Source organism: Crocodylus siamensis, chromosome 1 (genome assembly GCF_052110815.1).
Source record: "Crocodylus siamensis isolate JL-2025a chromosome 1, ASM5211081v1, whole genome shotgun sequence".
NCBI lineage: Eukaryota > Metazoa > Chordata > Crocodylia > Crocodylidae > Crocodylus > Crocodylus siamensis.
This window is the reverse complement of record NC_143395.1, coordinates 374,061,533-374,083,612: the sequence shown is the minus strand read 5'-3', so window position 1 is coordinate 374,083,612 and position 22,080 is coordinate 374,061,533. Positions and strand designations below refer to the sequence as shown.

Below are 22,080 nucleotides of genomic sequence, written 5' to 3'. Positions count from 1 at the left end.
AATCATCTAAAAGGGAAAATTTCAAGAGTAGTTAAAGAGACCAGAAGAGTTAAAAACAGAAGTCCAGTGTCATTGTTTAAGTCTTAAGGAAACTGGGTTTTTTGAGCAATTTAAGTCCACCCCAAAGCCTTCTGGAGTTCCATTTTCAAAGACGGGACATCAGCTGAAAAAATATGTTCTTTTAATAAAAGAGGGAAATATTCAAACTAAATCAAGAAGGGCAAGATTTTTAAAATTCACACAGATGGATCCAAGCATAACCTCAATACTTACCAAATACTAATCTGGGAGGCAACTGGAGATGCCCCAACCCTCAGCCAGTTTCAGTGACTCCAGGCTCATCCACCAGCCAGATTCATTGCATGGCTACACAACTGATCACTGTTGTTACAGCTGGGCATTATGATATTATCACATAAAGGCTATAATAAAATGAAGCCCCTCTTCCCCAGTTCTGGTCTTCCCCTATAGGAGGCTGCTTGATGATCATGGGCCTCAACAGGAAACCTTTGGTTCTGTTCTTGAGTAATCACATTTCTATGGAAATAAAGTTCAAGTCTGCTGAGGAATTGCCTTCACTACCAAAAACTTTCTGGTGCATTCTTATCTTTATCTAATTTGAGTAAGACAAGGTAAAGTCCTAGTGAAGACAAGGTAGTTTGTGCTTTTCGTGCTGGTTAGCAGGTTGAAGTCCAAATTCAGAACACTTTTCCTGTATCAAAAACCTGGCCTGACTGACTCAAAGGGCAGGAGCCAGAGAACATAACTGGCAGGTTGCTTAAGAAGCAGAACCAAAGCCAACTAAATTGGCAAAACCTCGCCAGCAATAGGATATGCAGGAGATCAGGCAACAGTAGACCTGGACTATTAAAAATGACTGGCTTAGGGAAGCCACTGCTTTGCATCTGTAGCTAAACTAAGTGCTTTAAACTAAGTACTGAAACAGATTTTAAGCATAAGACATCAGGAGCAAAACATTAAGTGATTGTGAACTTTCATTTTTTCTGCCTCTGTAGCAATTCTGTGAGCACTTTGTGAATTATGCAGTAAATCATGTGCTTTGTGGGGATGTGGGAGTTGTAGGAAGGGTTGGTTTTGGTTTGTAGTTTGTTTAGTTTGGGGGGATTGTTTAAAAAAGTCCTCACTCACCCCTTAACAAAATGTCTCAGCTTGCAGAACATAGTCAAGTGCACAGCTGCAAAAAATACAGTAGCCGATTATTGAGCAGTAGGGAGTCCCAGCTCAGTGGTATATGACCCCTAAAATAACCTATATTTCTCTGACCTTGCCTTTCCCAGAAGAAAGCCAGTCTATAAAATGAACTTTTTTTCACTGAGAAAAAGTCCATACTCTGCCTGCCAAACTTGCATCTCAGCTTGGTTGTAATTTTTAAAAGACCGAGTCATACAGATCATCACATTCTTGGTGACTAGCATAGTGCTTTATCATTTACAACCCCTGCCCAGAACTCCAGCGATGATTTGACAGAGGCAAATATCTTAGGGTCCTGTTTTTAAACCACAATGTGCTTAAGCTGCTGTGGCAGTTTTAAAATGGTAATGAATCTGTCATTGCTAAATTTTCTAACCACTTTTGCTTCCACGTGATGTTTACTGTATATCACCTTTCATCCTAAAACACCTTAAAAATAAGCACGTGTGTACATACACACACACACACACTTTCCTGGAATTACTTCATCTGACACTAAAACAGAAACATATCTAGGATGATATGGCAGCTGTATAATAATTCACAGCAGTGTTATCCAACAGTTTAAGAGGAAATGAGGAACAATATCTGGCCCACAGGGAATTGTGGGAAGACAAAATACATTGGCCAAGATGATCATGACTGTGCAGTATGTGGTGTTGTAGGCACGTTTATAGTGCCACATACCACACATTTAGCTGTTCTTCACATTGAAATGAAGCAGTGCAGGGATAGCCAGGGGTCAACAAAATCTGAGCAAAAAAAATAGAAATACGTGGAGTGGTGCATGTGGGGGCAGCACACGCCATTCAAAACTGGAGCCTGGCTGCTGGAGTCACAGGATTGCCATTGCTGCAGCCCCAGGAGGTCCCCAGGACCCCAGGCAAGGCTGCTGGGGTCAACTTAGTGCTGGCTCCAGCCTCCCCTACCAGCCAGGGTAACCTGCCGTGTGCCAGAGGGCATGTAGCACAGGCATTCCCTTGGAACAATTAGTAGTTGCACAAGGTGTGCCGCTGCTAGTTGTTCCTGGGGAACCAAACACCTGCACTCATGTGGACACAGTCTGGTCTGGCTGTAGATGGAAAGACTAAATTTCATAGATTTCATAGACGTTAGGGCTAGAAGAGACCTTAAAGATCATCAAGTCCAGCCCCCTGTTCTAGGGGCAGGAAGTCAGCTGGGGTTAAAGGATCCCAGCAAGATAAGCATCCATACATTTCTTGAAGGAGTCCAGAGTAGATGGCTACACCACTTCTGGAGGGAGTCTATTCCAGGTCTTGGGGGCTCAGAAAGTAAAGAAATTTTTCCTTATGTTCAGCCTAAAATGGTATGACGGTCCAATCTGTCAAAAACAAGAATTGGTCCAAATGGTCCAAAGAAGAATTTGATTTCCTATAACTGTAAAGTTGCTGACCCTAAGGAAGGTCTTTACAAAAGTGCATTCCAGTCCTCTCTTTTAACCCTCAGACATGTATTTTCCCCCTCTAGTGTTTGGGACTTTCAAACTTCAATTCATTGATAATACTAGAGATATGGCTTCCTTTTTTTATTTTTGGTTACCAGGCTTTCTGAGCCATTTTGGGTCCTTACTTCAATAAACATTTTAGGAGCCTAAGTTTCAGAAAGTGCTAAGCACCCATCCTCTAAAAAGCAGGCCCTGATATGTCTGAAAGTTGGACTAAAAATTTAAAGGACCTAAAAATTACTCATCACTTTTGAAAACCTTGGCCTAGAATTTGAGAGATATTACTGCAGTGTATATTTCTTCACTGTTACAAAAGACTGACTTGGATTTTCTACTATGCTGTTAGCTGCCCGGGACAATTCGATTTTCTTATCAAGCTCTACAAAGTGCCTTCTTTGTTCTGTTTTAAAATATGAAAAAGGGCCAGACAGAGGTTGCTGGTATCATCCATGCATACAATGAACACTGGTTTCATATTTGCATTGCTCTATATGACAGGACATACAAAGACCCACAGAAAAAGAAAGGATGCTAAAAAGCCTAAGCAAGACTCGGAATTGCCAGACTCCTACTGCCCTGAAGCATTCAGATCCATTTCAGAAGCTGGTCACAAGAGGTTTCCTTTCCAGGTCTAAATGTGCCAGATGAAGAGGTCATTATATAAATAACAGAAGAAAATTAGAGCAAATAAAAGCCCCGGAAAGGCCTTTTGACTCTTGTTTCCTTTAAGAATTACAACGAGATTATTCTTTGGGCAGTGTCCTAGGGTGTGACCAAAAATACTGCAGCTGCCAAATAAGAAATGTCTTTTTAAACAAGCTTCCTTATAAATGTTCAGTTTATTATTGTTTACTGCTTGGTTATTTATTTCACACACAGGCCTCCAGGGCAGAAGTGGCTAAGGAAATATCTTAAAGCTACAAGTTGCCTAATCCTTGTTAGGACAGTATATACAAAAGAGAGAAAAAATTAAAAGAAAAAGAAAAAAATATTTGGGCCAAACACTAGAACAGAGCGTTACAAAATATAATCTAGTGTTTTCACAATTATAACTAATTGCATTATAATCAGTTAAAGCTATTTATTACTCAGGCATCAAGAACAGTGTACATTTGTACCAGAACTTGCTGTTGGGGTACTACAGATTATATAATATTTCCAGTGTTTAAAATATGAACCCCCAAGGCCCCAACCTCTTTTATAAATTCTCAGTTTCACAATGAATCCAAGCAGGTAAAGGAAACAGTTGGGGTCCCAGTTGGGGAAGTATAAACCAATGGATTTGTTTCTAGGTCTAAGTGTACTGTATATGAGAGACAAATTAAAATAAACCAAATTGAGGGGGCACAGAACTGCTGCTGATTGCATTTAGAATCCATGATCTCCATCTGTGTCACTGGCAACAGGCCAAAATATTTTCAGGTTTTGTTTTTTAAATTGAAAACAGCTGGGATATTACTGATATAGAAACTGCTTTACTGGTCTCATTCTGACCATAACAAGCTATGTTGTTTCTAAGAGGATTCCAGCTATTTTATTGCAAAAACTGAAGCTGAAATGAGGGTTGGCTCCTATTGAAGCTGTCATACTAAATTCCAGGAATGTCAACAATTTACAAAGTAATCACATAGAAAATAGCTATAAAATTGAATGCTTATTTACAGGCTACAACATTCTTCTTTTACACAGTGTAACCAGTCAGGAAGTTCTGTCAAAATGTTGATCAAAGAGAGAAAATATTTTATTGAAATTAATCACAAAAGTTTTTATTTTCCAAGTAGTTCTACTACCCAAGATTTTAGTGCTAAATTTACCAGCCTCAAAAGAATAAATACAGTACTTAGTGCATAGTATTTGGTAGCAAGGAAACCTATTTAAAACACATTTATTAGAAAAATGCAGTGTTATTCCAAATGCTACATGGGCAGACAGAGGCCGTTACACATGTTAGTCTGAAGTCAGGCAGAAGACAGGAAGTAGGTTGTCACCTACAATGACTTATGCCCCTCTGAACCAGTTAGGTTCTAATGTGCTGCTCCACCCTACCTCCTCCCTAACATTGGTTAGGACTCTTTTTTTCTAGAAAAACAAAGTTCTTGTATAAAAGTTTGTTACAATAATGAAAACTTTTACTTGTACATCTCAAAACACTTTATAAAGACAGGGAAATATTATCATCCCCATTTTGGAGACAGGAAGACCGAGATTTAAAATCTTGTCTACAATGACTCTGCTGTTGATAGAGCTAGCAACAGAATCTGTGTCCTTTAACTCCAAGTCCATTGAACTATTCTGCTCCTGTATGCAAACCGGGCTCTGAGTTTCATTTCTGAATTATTTTATACACACAGTTCAGGAAAGCATCCCTATTTGAGGCAACATTTAAGCGTGCATTTCATTTCAGCCATATGCTTGTTTCTCATTGGCTTGAACGCTTCGTAATTGTGTTTAAGCACATGCATTTGTGATACCTAACATGGGAATGGATTTACACATGTGCATAAGTGCTTTCTTGAACTGGAGTCCGAAATAAAGTTTTATTTCCAAAAATCCTATCTGGAAAATACATTCACAAGTCGAAGGTAAAGGCATTTCTATCCTGACTAGCCAGGAATGGTGGTTAGCATATATAGCTGAGCACGATTTATTGCCAACTGTGGCCTGTTATGAAAGAATAATTAGGCAGACAAAACCTGCAGAATTTGGTCTAAGTATTCACAAGCAGGAGAATGGCAGGGTTTCATTAGGATAACTGTACCTACTGTAAATTTATTTGATTTTGATGTAACACTTGGTACAAAGAAAGCATCTTGCAAGAAGGAAACAAAGCAATTTTTTTTTGGCTCCAAGTAAATTTAAATATACAAAGATTCTAACTGTATACTGTTCTGAATAACAGCCTACATTATATAGAAAAGATACAGTACATTTTAAAAGTATTTACAACTGAAAACTGCTTGATTTGGATAACCGATTGAGGAATATATATAACTTGAGCATTTGCTGTGCAGATATCCTATTCATTGCTGTCATTCAGGCATATAATACATTACCCTCACACCTTTTAATTTTTTTCATTTACTTTAAGTAGAGTTTATATTTGAATTCCAAACTTCCCTTTTTTTGAAACTGTATTATCTGGATAGAACAGGTAGAGAAAAGTATTAAACTGAATTACACGCACACACAAAGACGTACACATACATGTTATATACATGCATAAAAGTATCCTAAAATATTAACTGTGTCCTAAGATAGCTGTCCTAAGCTAACTGTGTCCTAAGATAGCACTTTCATTTGCACTGAAACCTGTGGCAACTTTAGAAAGTACTGATTCCAAAAGGTATTTAAAGGAAACTGATAAAGAAAGAGATAAAAATTAAAACACAAATCTGTAATCTTCAAATTACTTACGTTAACCCACGGATGTTCGAGAACTTGCAGGGCTGAGAATCGCAGATCTACATCTACTTGAAGCATCATTGTGATAAGTTCCTGTGAAATGGAGTATCATGTCCAGTTTAAAGTACACTTTTATGGGGCAAAGATTCTATTTGGTAAAGGGATTTTCAGTTGCTTGCATTAATGCTAGGGACAGACATTCAAAAGGCCTGCATTGATTCAGTATTTGCAGGTTAGTCTAACCTGACTAGGCTAAATCTGTCTGTAATCACCCAGACATCCCAGATATACAGTCACATGCCTGCAGTGGCTCAGGCTAGAAGCTGGGGGGTGCTAGAGCAGTCCTCCCTTCCCTTCCACAGGGCTGAGAGGGGTGTGGACAGGCCCTGGCAGGATTAGCGAGGTGTTCTGTCCCCTCCTTGATAATAGAGCATTTATCAGCTTTGTTATCAGAATTTATCACCCCACCAGAAAACAAACAGCCTCTCTTATTAGTTCAAGCTCTTCTTGAACAAAGAAGGAATGGAGGGACATTAGCAGCTGAGCTGTTGATTATCTCCAAAAAGCCCTAAGCCCTCACTGCTGTCTTTCATAGCACAGACTGTAGCCAGTATGTGGCCTGCTAGCTAATGCTGAGGTGTCTGTGTAAGGCAGAGGGGATGGGGGATCCCTGCTTAACAGGGAGTGATGAGGGGAGGGGGAGAGCTGAAGGAAGCCAGGCAGACACTGCTGTGCCTGCAAGTCTCTGCTGGAGCTGCAGCCAGGGAGCAGAGGGGAGGGGACAGCCTTTCTGTGGAGCAGAGAGCCCTGCCCAGCCAGAGAGCATGCCAGGGTGCGTGGGGAGTCTGATTTAACTTAAACTAGCAAGGGGTCTGGGACAGATATTGCCTTAACCGGTTTGACCCAAATCAGTTAATTCTGATACTACATTCCTCCAGGTTTATCTCAAACCTGTTTCAGCCATTTTCAAATTGGTTTATGTGCACTGAACATCTCTTGTGTTACAGGTTTAAACCAGTTTCTGATCACTTAACCCAGTTTATATGTAATGTCGGTCCCTAGCCTAAAGAACCATGTTTAATAGATGAATAAATTACTAAGGAGGTAAATATAATAAGGGTTCTTTAAAAATTAATTTTAAACACTAGTTGAACTTCTAAATCAACAGCTTAATAACACCTTGAAAAGGCAGAAGACAGTTTTGACTTATAGTTTTGTAGCTGGTGGCTTGTAGGAGAAAGTGTTTTGTATATAATGCACAAAACAGATGGGAGCATGAAATGGGGTTAGCTGTCCACTAAAAAAAAGCAATGTTTTGCAAAGAAGCAGGAAACTAATCTAGAATTTGGCTCTTTTGAGCTTCTTGTATAAATAGCAGCGTAGAAACTTAAAAAAAACATTTCTTAAAAACATTAACTTTCATATTTGAAGTTCTGTCTTAACTACTTTACATGTATCTATGCTGGCTTGAAACAAGTATTTATTTTTCAGCCAGTGAAGTACATACAGTCTATAGAAAACATGATGGCAGTGGCTGTCAGATAAAGGAGCTATTGCAAAGGACAGTCACCAGTTATTCTCAGTAACAAATGAGAACAGAATTGAAACAGATAGGCTTAGGCTTTAAATGGGGAAATCTTAGAGCAAGCTAAATAGTTAGGTAATGGAACAAGCTTGCCAAAAGAGTTGTGGAAATGTCATTAGGCTTATGCAAGAGTACATTTGATTTCCAACAGAGAAGCCACTGATAGTTACAATGAAATAAAGCCTGCCACAATAAAAAAGAGGAAATGATATGATATATTCCAGCTTCAAGTACTAATGTTCATTTGATAACTTCCCTTACTTTGAATCTAAATCTCATTCCCAGTATTCACCATCTTTTTCTTTTTCCACTGTAAAATTCAGTCTATGTCATTTTTAATTCTCACACCCATGATGAAAACATCATTGGTTAGTTATATCATAAAGCACTTTCATATTGAAAGCACTGGGAAAACTGTTTTGTTCTACAGATATTTATGGATTGAAATTCTGCAAGTGTAAGGTCAGAAAAGGAAGGCATTCACCTATCAGAATGAAGTCCGTGCCATGCCAAACACACTGCTATATATGAAACTACAGTGATCTCAGAATCTCTAAGAACTCTGATAATAAAGCTTTTCCAATAAGACTGTTATGATGATCCACTAAATACAGCCCATGGGCCATCCCTTTTGTGCAAGTGGATTTAGCGATGCCAAGGCCTGACCCTGACACATGTTTGTATACCCGCCCTCCCTTTGCACTTCTTATCACTTCCAATTGTTTTTTGTGAAACATGGACTACAGGTACTGAAGTGTTTGCAATGAATTCAAAGAACTAACAAGGAAATGGCTCATACCCAGGTAACATTAAAAAATTACAGGTAATGCCCAACTTGGTTCTCTGACAGAAAGAAATTACAATCTAATTCCTTGATATAGCTAACAGTGGGAAAAGGTCTCACAAGGATATTATTCAGTATTTATAATACTACTGTTTCAAAAGCTCTAGCTGGAATCCTGTTTGTATCATACTGTATGACCCCATACAAAAGCAGACTCTGAAAGAGCTTTAAAGTTAAGTGTTTATTTACAACCAAAGTTTCTGTAGTTTTAGTAAGTGCTGGCAAGGTCCTCAGCTGTGTAAGACACATATATTTAGAGTCTGAACAAGAACAGGTGACAGTCTAAAAGGCAGACGTTGATCAGATAAGAATATACAAGGTGATACAAACAACAACATTATGTATAGGTGCTATAATTGTCCCTCTCTACAGGGACACAGGAGAACAGTAACGTTGTGCTCTCTTTGCCTAGAAATTGTGCATACAGGCTTCCTCTGATAAAACAGGAGGAAAAACAATCACAAAACACAGAAACCTACCTTTGCTGAGTCAGAAACATTATCCCAGTATGGAGCTGGGAAATCCACCTGTCCCATCAAGATCTGATCAAAAAGCACTTCCTGGTCATCTCCACTTCTATAAGAAGAAGGAAGGAAAGAAGAGAGAAAGAGAAAAGAAGAGAAAAGAAAAGAAAAATGACAAAGGAAAACCCCCACACAAGCATTATTTCCAGAGCTGGTTTCAATAAACTTTTCAAAAGCAGGTAAAATGACTGATTTTAACTGCAGTTGACACAGTTTGCCTTTTGGAATGAACTATTCTCCCCAAAACAAATAGCAGCCACAGCTGTAGTCTATGGAGGCAACTGATACTTTAAAAGAAAAAGAAGTCGACTGGCAGCGAACTCTGTTAGATCCTAAAATGACCCAGGTTTGCCTAGCAATTGAGCCCAAGCCTTTTCCCCTTATTGTTGAGGAGAAAGAAGATTTGGGAAGCAAGGCTGAAAGTTTGCCAATTGATACAAACCTCTACTGGGAAGCTTTAATTCCATTTACATTTACATTTACATTTACTGCTGCCAAGGTACTGTGTGTTAGGAGTAACAGAGGGAATCAATTTATTTCACTGTATGCATTAAATGTTAGTCAAGGACACTGAGAGCCTGCAATGAGTCCTCCTGTTTTGTAATACAGATTTAAAAAACCTTTTTTACAGTAAACACAATAGACATTTATGAGATTTGTGTAAATTAACATGCAGTGCATGGAAAAAATAAACCAGTATTACAAGCAGAGATTTTTTTTCCATCCGGCATCTCTCTGCTTATTCCGTGAGAGGCATATGGCACATTGACAAAATAGAGATGCATTGTTAAGAGTTGAACAGATCATAGCCCATACCCACGGAATGGAGGAAAGCCACACAGGAGGATGTAAGTAATCACGCCAGCTGCCCAGATGTCCACCTTCAAGCCATATCTAAAAGTGTGAGAAGTATTATGATTAAAGATTGCAGCCTGTATGAACTACAGTACACAACTGAATGCACAATCTCTTATAAAGTGATATCAGCTGAGCTTTTCCTATACTGCATATATCCATATATTCTAGTTCTGCTGTAAAGGCCAAATTTAAAATTTAAAACTAACTATAAAGTGTAAATGTAGATGAGACAGTGTACTGAGTCCTTGGATGACAATGTGGCCTCTACTGAGAAGGAACTTATGCAGGTGCCATGTGTCACTTAGACATTTGCCCTACACAGTAGATCCCATGGAAAAGGACAGTGAAGGATAACGGAAGAAAATAGCACTGGGTAGTTACTGAGAGTGGGGTTTTTATTATTATTACTTTTTAGGGGTAAAAATAAATAGTTACAGTGCTAAATTGAGTACTTTTTCCTTTGAGGCTACAAATTGGAATGCTCTTGCTATATACAGAGGCAGAATAAAACTTTTATTTTAAAAGAGGAGATATAAGTAAGAATATTTTCTACCCTTGCAATAAACCAATAGTGTAAATAGTTTACCCAGTTTCTGCAATGATTTCTGGAGCTACATATGTTGGGGTCCCACAGACTGTGTAAAGAGGTCCATCCACTATTGTTGCCAGCCCAAAGTCTCCCAGTTTCAGAGACTTGCTTCCATCTTGGTGTTCATAAACCTAAACCAGGATTAAATAAATCCAGAGAATCAGCAAAACTCCACCTAAACACTTTGGAATAATTCACTGCGTAAAATACTCTTTTCATGTTACAGTTTGCTTTTCCTTCCCTTTCTAAAATACAGTCATGTTTAAAAGTTTCCCAGGTGAAATGAGTGCTTAAAAATGCCACAGTTGAAATGATTAGCTTATTTTATTTGCAGTCCTTTTTTAATAAAAAAAATACATGCAAGGTGATTTACTGTATGTGTCCCCTGTCAGGGCCTTTCTACATGTGCAGGTAAAGGCAAAATAGGATCTAATGCATGATCCACACAACCACACCTTCTGCCATGTCACACATGCATGGCAGGATGTGCGAATATAGGATCAAGTAATGCATCCCACCCTGCCTTATCGATGATGTAGAGGGAGCCAAGGATTGCAATCCTGGACTCCCTCTGCACTGGCTCCCATGGCTGTGAGCCTGGCAGCTAACATGGCTGGCAGCAGGGGAAGCATTTCCCCCTGTGGCCCTGCTGTGAGCCCCTCAGCTAACGTGCCTGTGGGGCTCACAATGGGAGCAGCACTGGGAACACTGGCCCCACTGTGAGCCTCATCAACTGTAGGGCTTGCAGTAGGGAGCACGCTGCCCTCCCAGTGAGCTTCATGAGGTGCAAGGCTTGCAGCAGGGAAAACAATGTTGCCACTGTGAGCCCTGCAGCCAGCAATGTTGCAAGCTCCACAGCTGACAAGGCTCAGAAGGGGTGGGGGGGGGGGCAGCATTCTCCCCCTCCCTCCCAGTGCAAGCCTTGAGCTGACGAGTCAGTGGGGGCAGCGCCAGGAATGCTGCCACCACTGTGGACCTTGTCAACTTTAGGGTGGGCAGCAGATGGTGCACCCATGTGGTTAGGAGCCCCTCAGTAGACAGGGCTGCTAGCCACAGCAGAGCGCTTAGCCACACGTTCAGTTAGTGGCATGATAGAACAAGCTACAAAGGTATTACATATTTTTGTGGCGTAACTTCGTAGTTTATTGCTTGTTTTATCACACCGTGAACTGGTTGAACGTGTAGTTGTGTTACAACTTAAGATGTGTTTAACTGGTTAATCAAGTGTAACATGTAGTGGGGACCTCAACAACAGATCAAAGAGCACGTTTTTCTCCTCCCAAAAAGCTAAAGTTGAAGAATAGATGCCTGTTGTCTTAGTGTTAAGTTTTTGGAGTAACTCCCGAATGATGACCAACTAAAGCAGAGGCTTTTACCTCTTTAGATTGGAACTCGTGTGTGAGCAGGTAGATAGCAATAGTAGGCTTTACTTCCTCAGGCAGATAAACCAGGAGGTGAGGACACAATTTTTTTCAGCTAGTACTTTTCACAAATATATAATTTGCTCTCTGCTGAATGTTTAAAACACATCAGGAGAGTTTACAATGATGTTGCTCCTACTGACTGCAATGGAATCTCTGTAACATAGACTGTGTTAGTTCTCTTAAAAATCCCACCCTAAATCACAACTGTGTCAGCAGTGAGTATACTACTTATACTTTATGTTTTATTTGGTTTCCTGTTTGGTTCATACAAAAAATACTTTAAAATGCAGTCATTAAAGACAGCAGCCCAAATATAGAAACATCTAATTTCCATTGCTTAGGCAAACCCCTAAAATGCCAATAATTATATTCAAATAAATATTTTGAAAGAAAGAGCTAACTTTATGACCATAGAGTGATAAATAGGAAAACATTAATTAAAGAAATAGTTGGGTTATGTTCTCTCTTCTAATTTTTAGACTGGTTGATGGTTGAATTGAGCACCATGCATTAAAACAACACGTTAAAACGTATGCTTAGTCTACAAGAGAATTTTCGTTTCTACCAACAGTCACCACCACAACAAAAATCCAGTAAAATAATATTTCTGGATTTGCTGAATGCTGTCCTTTCAGAGAGAGCCTGAGAAACCTCTCACTAGTTTTTGTGAATCACTATTGTAGGACAACTTAGTATATTCTATATGAACTATATATTATGAGGAGACATTTAGCATTTACAGAATTGTCTTCTGTTCCTCAAGTTGTTTATAATGAATTCATACAACCGGATCTTGACATCTGAGAGGATCAGCAATCTGAGATGGATTCACACATCTCCATTTCTAAGCCAGCAAAAGATGGGTGTAGGGAAGGCCATTGAAAAAATTTAATTATAGCTTTATTAAAAACACAGACTGTTAAATACATCTGGTTCCTGAAACTGAAAAAAGTGCTTGCTGAAATGGCAGTAATAAATCTAATTTCAACAACAGTTTTAATTAAAGGCTAGAGACTAGAAACTTTAAATATGCACTTGCTGGAAAACACAATGTACTGACCTAGTCAACAGTGCCTGAATCTAATCCAATTAGTATCTAGTAATTTCCCTTAATGCAGTTATCTTTTATAATGGAAAAAACTGAGTTTGGTTAAATTAGTGCATGCTGTTTATACATTTACTTTACCGTTCACACTGGTGACCAGAATGAATCATATAATCAAATAAATTAATTAGGAAAAAGGCCTTTTAGGCTCATCTCATCCAATTCTTTGCCAATGTAAAATTGTCTGCTACAGTGTATTTGCTATTGTTTTGTCTAGTTTACTTCCAGGTATGAAGTTTCTAGTGTTTTGCTTGGTTTCTAGCGTTTTGCTTGGAAGATTATTTCTAATAATTTTCTTGTAAAGTTGGAAGAAAATAGTATGTCCCCACCCTGTTATAACTCTACATAAAAATGAGGATAATGGGAGAAATATAACATTACTTGCCAATCAAGGAGTTTGAATGATAATTTAATGTTCATCTTATTCAGAGCAAACACTATACATGTTCTACTGCATTTAAATACCTAAGGGCAATTAAAGGGATGGGGATTAGTGCAAATTACCCACTACGTAGTGCTTTCACTGTTTTAACTAAGCAATAAAACTATGTAATTGTACAACACTAATTGAATACAGCCACACATAATTGTGGCCCACCATATGTATCCTATTACTATAAAGACTGTCAGTATTTTCTAAGCTGCTCTTGTGATCACTGCAGATGGCAACAGTCAGAGAAGTTGTTCTCTAGGGTTTATTATGTGGCTATAAAGACATCCCATGATTTGACAAAATAAATGTGTTAAATAGCAGCAATTATGAAAAATGTTCCAATTAAAACATGGAAGGCATGTCCTTCAGACAGCAGATAAAAGCAATGAATAGGTACTGCCTTACAGACTTGCAGTACACTAACTCTTGAGTTCTCTGCAGGGTAGGTGGACTTTATGGGCATGTCCCCATGAGCAAGCATGTGCCCCATGAGCGTGCAGACCTGTGGCACTGCAAACTTCACACACTGTGCATGCAGGCATTCAACCCAACAAGTTTTTTTGACACCAGAAAATCCTGGTGTCAAAAAAACCCGTGCCAGAAAAAAGTACTGTGATGCTTGTGGCAGCATTGTGCACCACCCAAAACTGGAGCCTGGCTGGCCAGAGCCACACTCTGAAGCTAGGGACAGATATTCAAAAAGCCTGAGCTTGAATTGATTCAATCTTTGCAGGTTAGTCTAACTTGGCTAGGCTAAATCAGTTTGTAACTGTACAGACATCCCAGACATGTAAGCACGTGCCTGCAGTGGCTCAGGCTAGAAGCTGAGGGGCACTAGAGCAACCCTCCCTCCCTTCCATAGTGCTGAGCTGAGGGGGGTGTGGCCAGGCCTGGTAAGGATGTTCTGATTAGGGAGGGGTCCCCCCTCCTCCTGACCAGTCCAGCAGTGAATTGATAACAGACTGTTTATCACCCCCAATTCAGTGTTTATCACCCCATTAAGAAAATAACAGAGGGATATTACCAGCTACCAGTTGATTCTGCCTTTGATCCATCTGCCACAGCATGGACAGTAGGCAGCATGTGGTCTACTAGCTAATGCTGTGTGTTTGTGTAAGGCAGAGGGAACGGGAAGGGGAGGGAGGACCAGGGAGAAGCCAGGCAGATGCCTGCAGTCTCTGCCAAGCTCCAGCCAGGGAGCAGAGGGAAGGGCACTGGGGATGTGTCAGGGGTGCGCGCAGTTGCACGTGTACCTCCTGAGATTGGCAGCACACCCCCTACTATTGGCCGCTGCCAATGCTGGCAGTGGCACTTGTGGGTGGTTGCTGCTCACTACCCCCGCCCCCCGCTGACACCACCTGTGGCGTCTCTGGGCAGTTGCCAACTGCCAGTTGGCGCTTGAAGCCCCCCCGCCCCCCAACACTACCACGGCCACCTGTGGGAGCTCCCTGCTCACCCCCTGCCCCCACACGGTTGCTGTGCCCTCCCCAGCCTCTGGGGACATGCATCATTCATGGGGGAGGGGCCAGTACTGCTGTGGAGCAGAGAGCCCTGCCCAGCCCACAGACCATCCCGGGATGCTGGGGGAGCCTGATTTATCTTTAACCATCAAGAGGTCTGGGACAGACATTGCATAAACTAGTTTGACCCAAATCAGTAAAGTCTGATACTACATTCAACCAGGTTTATCTCAAACTGGTTTCAGTCATTTTCAATCTGGTTTATGTGCACTGAACATCTGTTCTGTTACAGGTTTAAACCAGTTTCTGATCACTTAAACCTGTTTATGTGTACTCTCTGTCCCTAGCCTGACTGCTATCCAGGCCATGAACTTGGATCGCTCCTGCTGGAGCCCTGGGAGGCCCCCAGGATCCCAGGTGCTGGCCCCAACCTCCCCTCCCCTACCTGGAGCAACTTGCCATGCGCCAGAGTATATGTGCAGGGGTGTTCCCTGGGGACAACTAGCAGTGGCACAAATATGTGCCACTGCTGTTTGCCCCAGGGGAATGCATGTTCCCACTTGTGGGGATGTGCCCCATGTGTGTTTACTTCCTACTTGGATGGAAAATAGCACCTGTTTTACAAATGCTAAGAAAATTAATCCTCATTCCATACCTTGTAACTTAAGTAAATATCATCCTCACTCTACAGATGAGAAAACCAAGGCAAGGAGGTTAATATATTCTTGAGATGACACAGAAACAGTGGCATAGCCAAGGATAGCAGACAGGTACTTCTAGTTTTGAGTACCTTGCTTAAAGACTTGAATTCTAGATAGTATAATTTTTATATTGTGGTTTTTGCGGTCACAATCCCCACGTGGTTATTGAGGTCACAATCCCCACCTGTACTGAAGGCTAACAGTAACAATATACTTAATGGATAAAACGCTGTTTTGCAATAACGGGCTGTGTAATGTCATGGCAACATGTTAGGCAACAACCTGCTTGTGGAGGAAACTAAGTGCTGAGGAAACAATATTCATTCCCAATCTATCAGCCTGCCTGGCATTTACATTAATGTCTCTTTACATTGACAAAACAAAGAAAATGAGAATCAGGTCCTTTATATTTAGCAGTTGAGTGCTGCCTAATGTTTCATCCCAAGCACTAGCTGGAAAACACAACTTTCTTCTCTGGCCCAGATACCTGGCAAGGTCTATGCCAGTGCCAACATACAATTTTAAAATTAGTGGTGGTGAAGTTTGGTTGCAGGTGCTTGCTTTGAAAATTATTGGGTTGCTGAAAAGTGTTAAGGACACATAATCATTGTTTAGCATCAAAGCAAAGTATGACCTTTGCAAGTGTTCTGCATTGGAAAATACATTCTGAACCAATTTGAATAAAATGAAGAATGGCACGATTGCTCATGATAGCCTAACGGGTATTACTACACATGCAGGAGGGAAAGAAAATTAAAAAGCTGCAGGCTACTGCTGTCAAACTTTAGGTATTTCAAGAGGTTTGAGTACAAAAGGCATGGTAAGCTTTAGTCCCATGAGACAGTCCTGCAAATTCCAAGTCACAGCATTAATGGATCTTGGCGTGTGATTGCTATAACTTATGCATGCAACCATCTACCAACACTAGCATTAAGACTGCTATATGGGTATAAATGTTAGTGTCTAATGACAGTCCTAGCCTACATGTTTTTAGGATATTCTGAAAAACTAGGGCAACAATGGCTAGAACTATACAGACAGCTGTCACTGGGGATCTCTGAATTGCACAAATCTAGTTCTTTGCAAGTTTGCTGAGATTTACTTGTGCCAACTTTCCCATTAAAACTTTCCATTGCCAAGCAATATTCTGTAAGCTACATGATGGCAGACAGAAGACTTGAATTCTGGATAGTATAATCTTTATGTTATTGGTGTAAAATACATAGACAGTTATAGGGCCCTTGCAATTGGAAATTAGAGGAGGTACAGGGGACCAAAAGCAAAATAATTAAAGACTAGAGAGATATTCATTGGCTAACACTGAACTAAATAAGAAACAGGATGCCATAACTCCCTAAAACATCGAATTGAATGAGGAACCATTATGGAATTTTTCATTGACTTCAGTGGACACAGCACATAACAGAGGCAATGACTAAATTAGGAAAAGCAAAGCTTAGATGGCCAGTCAAGGGAAGTGTGCTAAAAGAAAGATGAGCAAGACTGTTGAGGATTTGGAGCTGGTGAAGCCAGGACTCCATTGGTGATGCTGCCAATAATGACTTTGGGCCAATCACTTACTCTCAGTTTGAAATACTGAAAAATCAAAAGACTGCTCCCATTCCATGTGCCCAGGAGTGCTGGGAAGTTTGGTGCTACATACAAATACAAGGCTTTATACTAGAGTTCCAAGAGAAGTGCCTGAAGCCCTCTTCCACTAGATATTTACAATTAGACTGGAAACATGCTAGAAAAGACATTGTATAAAACTGTCTTGCACTGACATCCTAATGCATAGACTAGATACTGATACAGGTAGTTTAATTTCCAAGAATCTGATGCTCCTATATTTTTTGTGACTGCTACTAAGTTTTTAAAAACAGTTCTATTTAAATGCTCTCTGGGAGCACAGGAACTCTCCCAAGCCAGGAATAATAATGCCTTAAAGAAGGTTTTCACTTACCAGTAGATTCTCAGGCTTGATATCCCTGTGTACAATGTTCAAGCTATGAAGGTACTTGATGGCACTGGCCAGATTGTATAGCATCCCACTAGCATCCCGCTCTGTATATTTGTTAGTGGAGGTAATGGCATCAAAAAGGTCTCCTCCCTGAAACAGAATAATTGTGGCAAGTTAAAAACATCGTATTGGGCACAAGAGCACAGCTAATCAGCTTCAGGGGAAGTGAGCAGCAGTATGCATAGTAGAGCAAGGGTGGCAATAATTTGGACCCATGGACCACATACAGAGTTTTGGTGAGCTGTTGCAGACTGGGTCAGTATGCACCTGTGACAGGACGCTGTCTAGGGGCGCCATGACCTCCCCTAGTGTCCCCTGGCTACCGTGCCAAATTGGGTCTTGAATGCACCCTCTATCTCGCCCACCATGTCTTGCTGGTATATTATTAATGGGAGGCTGCCTTCCTGCCCTCCTTGGCACGGTGCCTGCCTTGCTGTACCGGGACTCTGTCCTACTCCCTGCCGCGCTCTCCCGGGGCCTGCTCCAATATACTCTCGCCCCCACCAGGGCCCTTCTCGCGCTCTCCGTCTGCACTGGGGCCCTTGCTCGCACTTCTCGCGCTCTCTGCCTGCACTGGGGCCCTTGCTCGCACTTCTCGCGCTCTCTGCCTGCACTGGGGCCCTTGCTTGCACTTCTCGCGCTCTCTGCCTGCACTGGGGCCCTTGCTTGCACTTCTCGCGCTCTCTGCCTGCACTGGGGCCCTTGCTCGTGCTTCTCGCACTCTCCGCCCGCACTGGGGCCCTTGCTCACGCTTCTCACGCTCTCTACCTGCACTGGGGCCTTGCTCGCGCCTCCCGCGCTCTCCGCCTGCACTGGGGCCCGCCCACACTGGGGCCCTCTATGCCTGACTCGGGCTTCCCTGGATTGAGGCTCAGGCGGCCTTAGCCTTACCTGGCCCCCAGACCCGCCTCTTCGGGCCTATGCTCCACTGGGGCTTCTGCCTATGCACCGAGCTCTTCCCAAAGCTGCCCACATTGGGCTGGGGTCGGGACACCCCCAAAACACGGCAACCCCTGTGGTGCCAGGAACACCCCCACTTTACTGGGGAGCTCCTAATGAGGCCTCCTCCACCCCTACAGCCTCGCCCGGTCCTCCAGTTGTAACAATAACACAAATCCAAAATCTCCCCTTCCTGGGTTACAACATAACTCCCAAGCACAACAGGAATCTCCCCCTCCGGGATTCCAACATAAACTCCAAGCAAACCTGGCTCCCTCTCACATCTCCTCATCAGGGTTTCCTCCACCCAGTACTGTCAAGCCAGCGCTCTCCAGCCATCAGGCTTCTATATTCTGCTCTGCTCTGCTCTGCTCTAACAGAGCTCCCTTTTCCTCTTAGGCTGCCAGCAGGGGAACTGACTCTGGCCTTAGCCTTCTCTGTTTATAAAGGCCAGGCCCTGCCCCCTGGCGGTCAGCTGACCCACTCTGTTGCCATAGCAACTCCCACCTACTGCCCTGGTGAGTGGCAGCTGAGCCCATTTACTACTATTCAGTAGCAGGCACCCTAGTGACCTGCTACAGCACCCCTCACCCCATCCCCTGTACGACAGCTCACCAAACTCTCTAAGCGGCCCTCTTCTGTCCTCCTGGCCATGTACCCTGCCTGAATGGGTCCTGCCTGGTCTCAATGGAGACCCTGGGATTGTGGGGTGGTGACAGCATAGGGCTGGGGCCCAAGCAAGTGTTGCAATCCACTCTGTGCATGCCCCTGCCTGCAGAACCAGAGCCCATTGAAGGAGTGCATGGACAGCAGATCATGGCTTTGCTCCATGCTCAACTGAGATGAGGCCAAGGGCAGGTGGGGAGCAGCATCCAGGAGTGGGATGGGTGGGCAGGCAGGGCCAGGGCTGGGATCGCAGGGCCCTAGCCCTTTTCTGTTACCACCTTGCAAACCCAGGATCTCCATGGAGGCCAGTCGGGACTGGTGTGGGTAGGGCACATGGCGAGGCGGACATGATGGAACACAGGTGGGAGGGGAGCTGCGTCAAGAGCCAGAGTTGGGATCTTGGGGTGGTGACAGTGCATGGCTGGGGCCAGGGCAGAGCCACAGTCCACTCCCTGCCAGAGATTCCTCCAAACTACAGAGGTGTGGTGCTGAGATTCCTTCTAGTTAAGGAAAGCAAGATACTTCCCTATCAGGAATGGTCACATGGTTTTGAAGATATTTACAATTTAAGCCAAAACTAGCTCTCTTCCCAAAACAGACAGACATGTATTGATGAGAATCTCTTTCAACTTCTCAAGAAGCATTGAAAACATTTATTTTAGAAACTACTCTCCTTAAGGAATGTGTTGAAATTTGCAGGGTTTTTTTTCCTTTTTTAAATCCTATTATAAACTCTGCTGATCCCACCAAAAATATGACAGTTGCTTGAAGACATTTGGGATGGGTTTGTATTACCCTTTGTAAATCTAAGTGGCAGTTTTCCAGACACACAGTATTCGTTTTGGCACTTAAACAGAGTTTGTGATTCTATCACCCTCTATTACGTCTACAGTGGAGATGTGCGAGTGTATGTATGTATCCTGAGCCTTCACAGCAGGCAGTACACCAGCCTTACAGCAACAATGCTACCTATGCACACCAACTGCACACATGTAAGTCATGAAACTGTATCCACACAAAAAACAATGACTAGAAGGGGGAGGGCCCTTCCATATTTTAGCACTAAGAGCTGAATGATTAAGATCTCCTACCCAGGAGTTCTGAATTATATGCTTCCCCCTTGCCAACAGCAAGTTTGAATCTGTGTCCCTCCAAATGCTCAGCATAGTGTGCCAACCACCGCACTAGGGTTTTTTAGGCATTACCTAGTGCCTTCTCCTGCACTCCTTCTAAAGCTGGCCCTTAGGCTGGCAAGTGCCAGTTTGGGAGAAGGAACACAAGCCAGACAATATGAGACTCAGTGAAATGGTAGTTGCTCTAGAAGGAAGTAGACCCTAGGTTCTAGTCTAGACATTTGCTCATCAATGGGACAGAAACTTTCCTGGTGTACTCCATCCATTTTATCCAATTACAAGTAAAAGCAAAGTGTGGTGGCTCAGCTTCAAAAGAAGTGCCAGAGAGAGGCTTGTATAATGCCCTTCAAACCTGTGGTCAGGTGGTTAGAGCACTTTGCTAGAATGTTAGGCAGGCACTGGTTCATGTTTTAAAACCCAGTCCTTCCACTTGAGTGCTCTAACTGCTCAGGTATGAGGGCTCATCACACCTGGAAACAGTAGTGATTATGTGCATCTCTTCATGGTTGGCACTAAAAACATTTACATACAGTCATGGGAATTAACTAGTTAAGTAACTAGTTAAAGAAATTAAAGAAATGGTTAACTTTTAACTTTAACCAGTTACAAAAAGGTTAACTTTAACTTTTTTAAAGTTAAAAGTTAAAAAAAAAGAAATGTGGCTTTCCCAGAGTTTTTCCTGACACAGCCACTCTCTAGGACCTACATGGAACAATATTTCTTTATTGAAACTCTGGGACTTCTTGTTTGAGAGACAGAGAGTAGTGTGCCTTCCTAAGAGAGATGGTCTCTGAAGCACTACAAGTCCCAGAGTTCCTTAGTTCATGCTGGCATTTTCTGTGCATTTGCAGAAGTCAACAGGAGTACTTCTCATCTGTGAGGAACTTATCCGAGATGTCACCTACTATGAAAAAAACTATTCATCCGTTATAACACAAGAATTCCCTCATCTGCCCATGTAGAGCGATTGTTCAGTAGTGGGGGCTTAGTTTTGCAAGACACAAGAGAAAAATTCTCAGATGTAAATTTTGAAATGCATATTTAAACAGCTTTTGCTATGTGACTGAACATTCTTTTTCTCATTTAAACTGATTTTCGCATTTGTCTAATTTTGATTATCAGACACTTTCATTATTTCTAATTCAGATGTTTTTCATACCCTTTTGTTGCCTTTTGAGCAATAAAAAATTGTAACAACAGAGGTTATCTGTGGAAACAGCTTCCATTTGTTACCTGGCTATGAATATCTCCTTTCTGTTATTCTGGTATACCTATATGATGCATTGACTTTTACAAAGTACTTCATATGGAGAGGATGAGAAGGATCTAGCATTGCATAGGTACTGGTGAATTGTTATTCTGAAGACTGTATGACAAGTATAAAGTTGTTTTCAGGTAGAGCAGGGTGAGTTCCAAGTAAATTAATGTGCTTCTGTGGGCTTATGGAAAAGAAACCCACTCATTGGTTTTGAAAATGAAAAATGATGCTAAGAGGCAATTCACTGTGTTTCATGCATTTATCACAAACCAAGTTAACTGTTAACTAGTTACTGTCTTTCTTACTTATCTTTTAACTACTTGAAAGTGGAAATATTTAACTTAAGGTGTGGGTTTTGGTTCCCCACCCCTGCCAAAACAAGGCATGTGGGTCCTAAATACAGTGCCAGCAAAGTAACTGAAATGGCACTGTAACAGGGGGACTACCAGGACTGATCTCCAC

At 41.9% G+C, this 22,080-nt stretch overlaps 1 protein-coding gene across 2 annotated transcripts in view; it reads right to left on the bottom strand.

The window, feature by feature from the left end:
- DCLK1 (doublecortin like kinase 1) overlaps positions 1-22,080 on the bottom strand; it is a 405,319-nt gene that overhangs the window by 21,320 nt on the left and 361,919 nt on the right. For both annotated transcript variants that reach the window (XM_090027476.1, XM_090027468.1), the window contains exons 11-15: positions 17,566-17,712; positions 10,477-10,610; positions 9,849-9,926; positions 8,988-9,084; positions 6,092-6,172 (exon numbers count right to left, since the gene is read on the bottom strand). In XM_090027476.1, the coding sequence (XP_089883602.1) occupies positions 6,092-6,172; positions 8,988-9,084; positions 9,849-9,926; positions 10,477-10,610; positions 17,566-17,712 (537 nt within the window). The remainder of the gene's footprint in view (positions 1-6,091; positions 6,173-8,987; positions 9,085-9,848; positions 9,927-10,476; positions 10,611-17,565; positions 17,713-22,080) is intronic.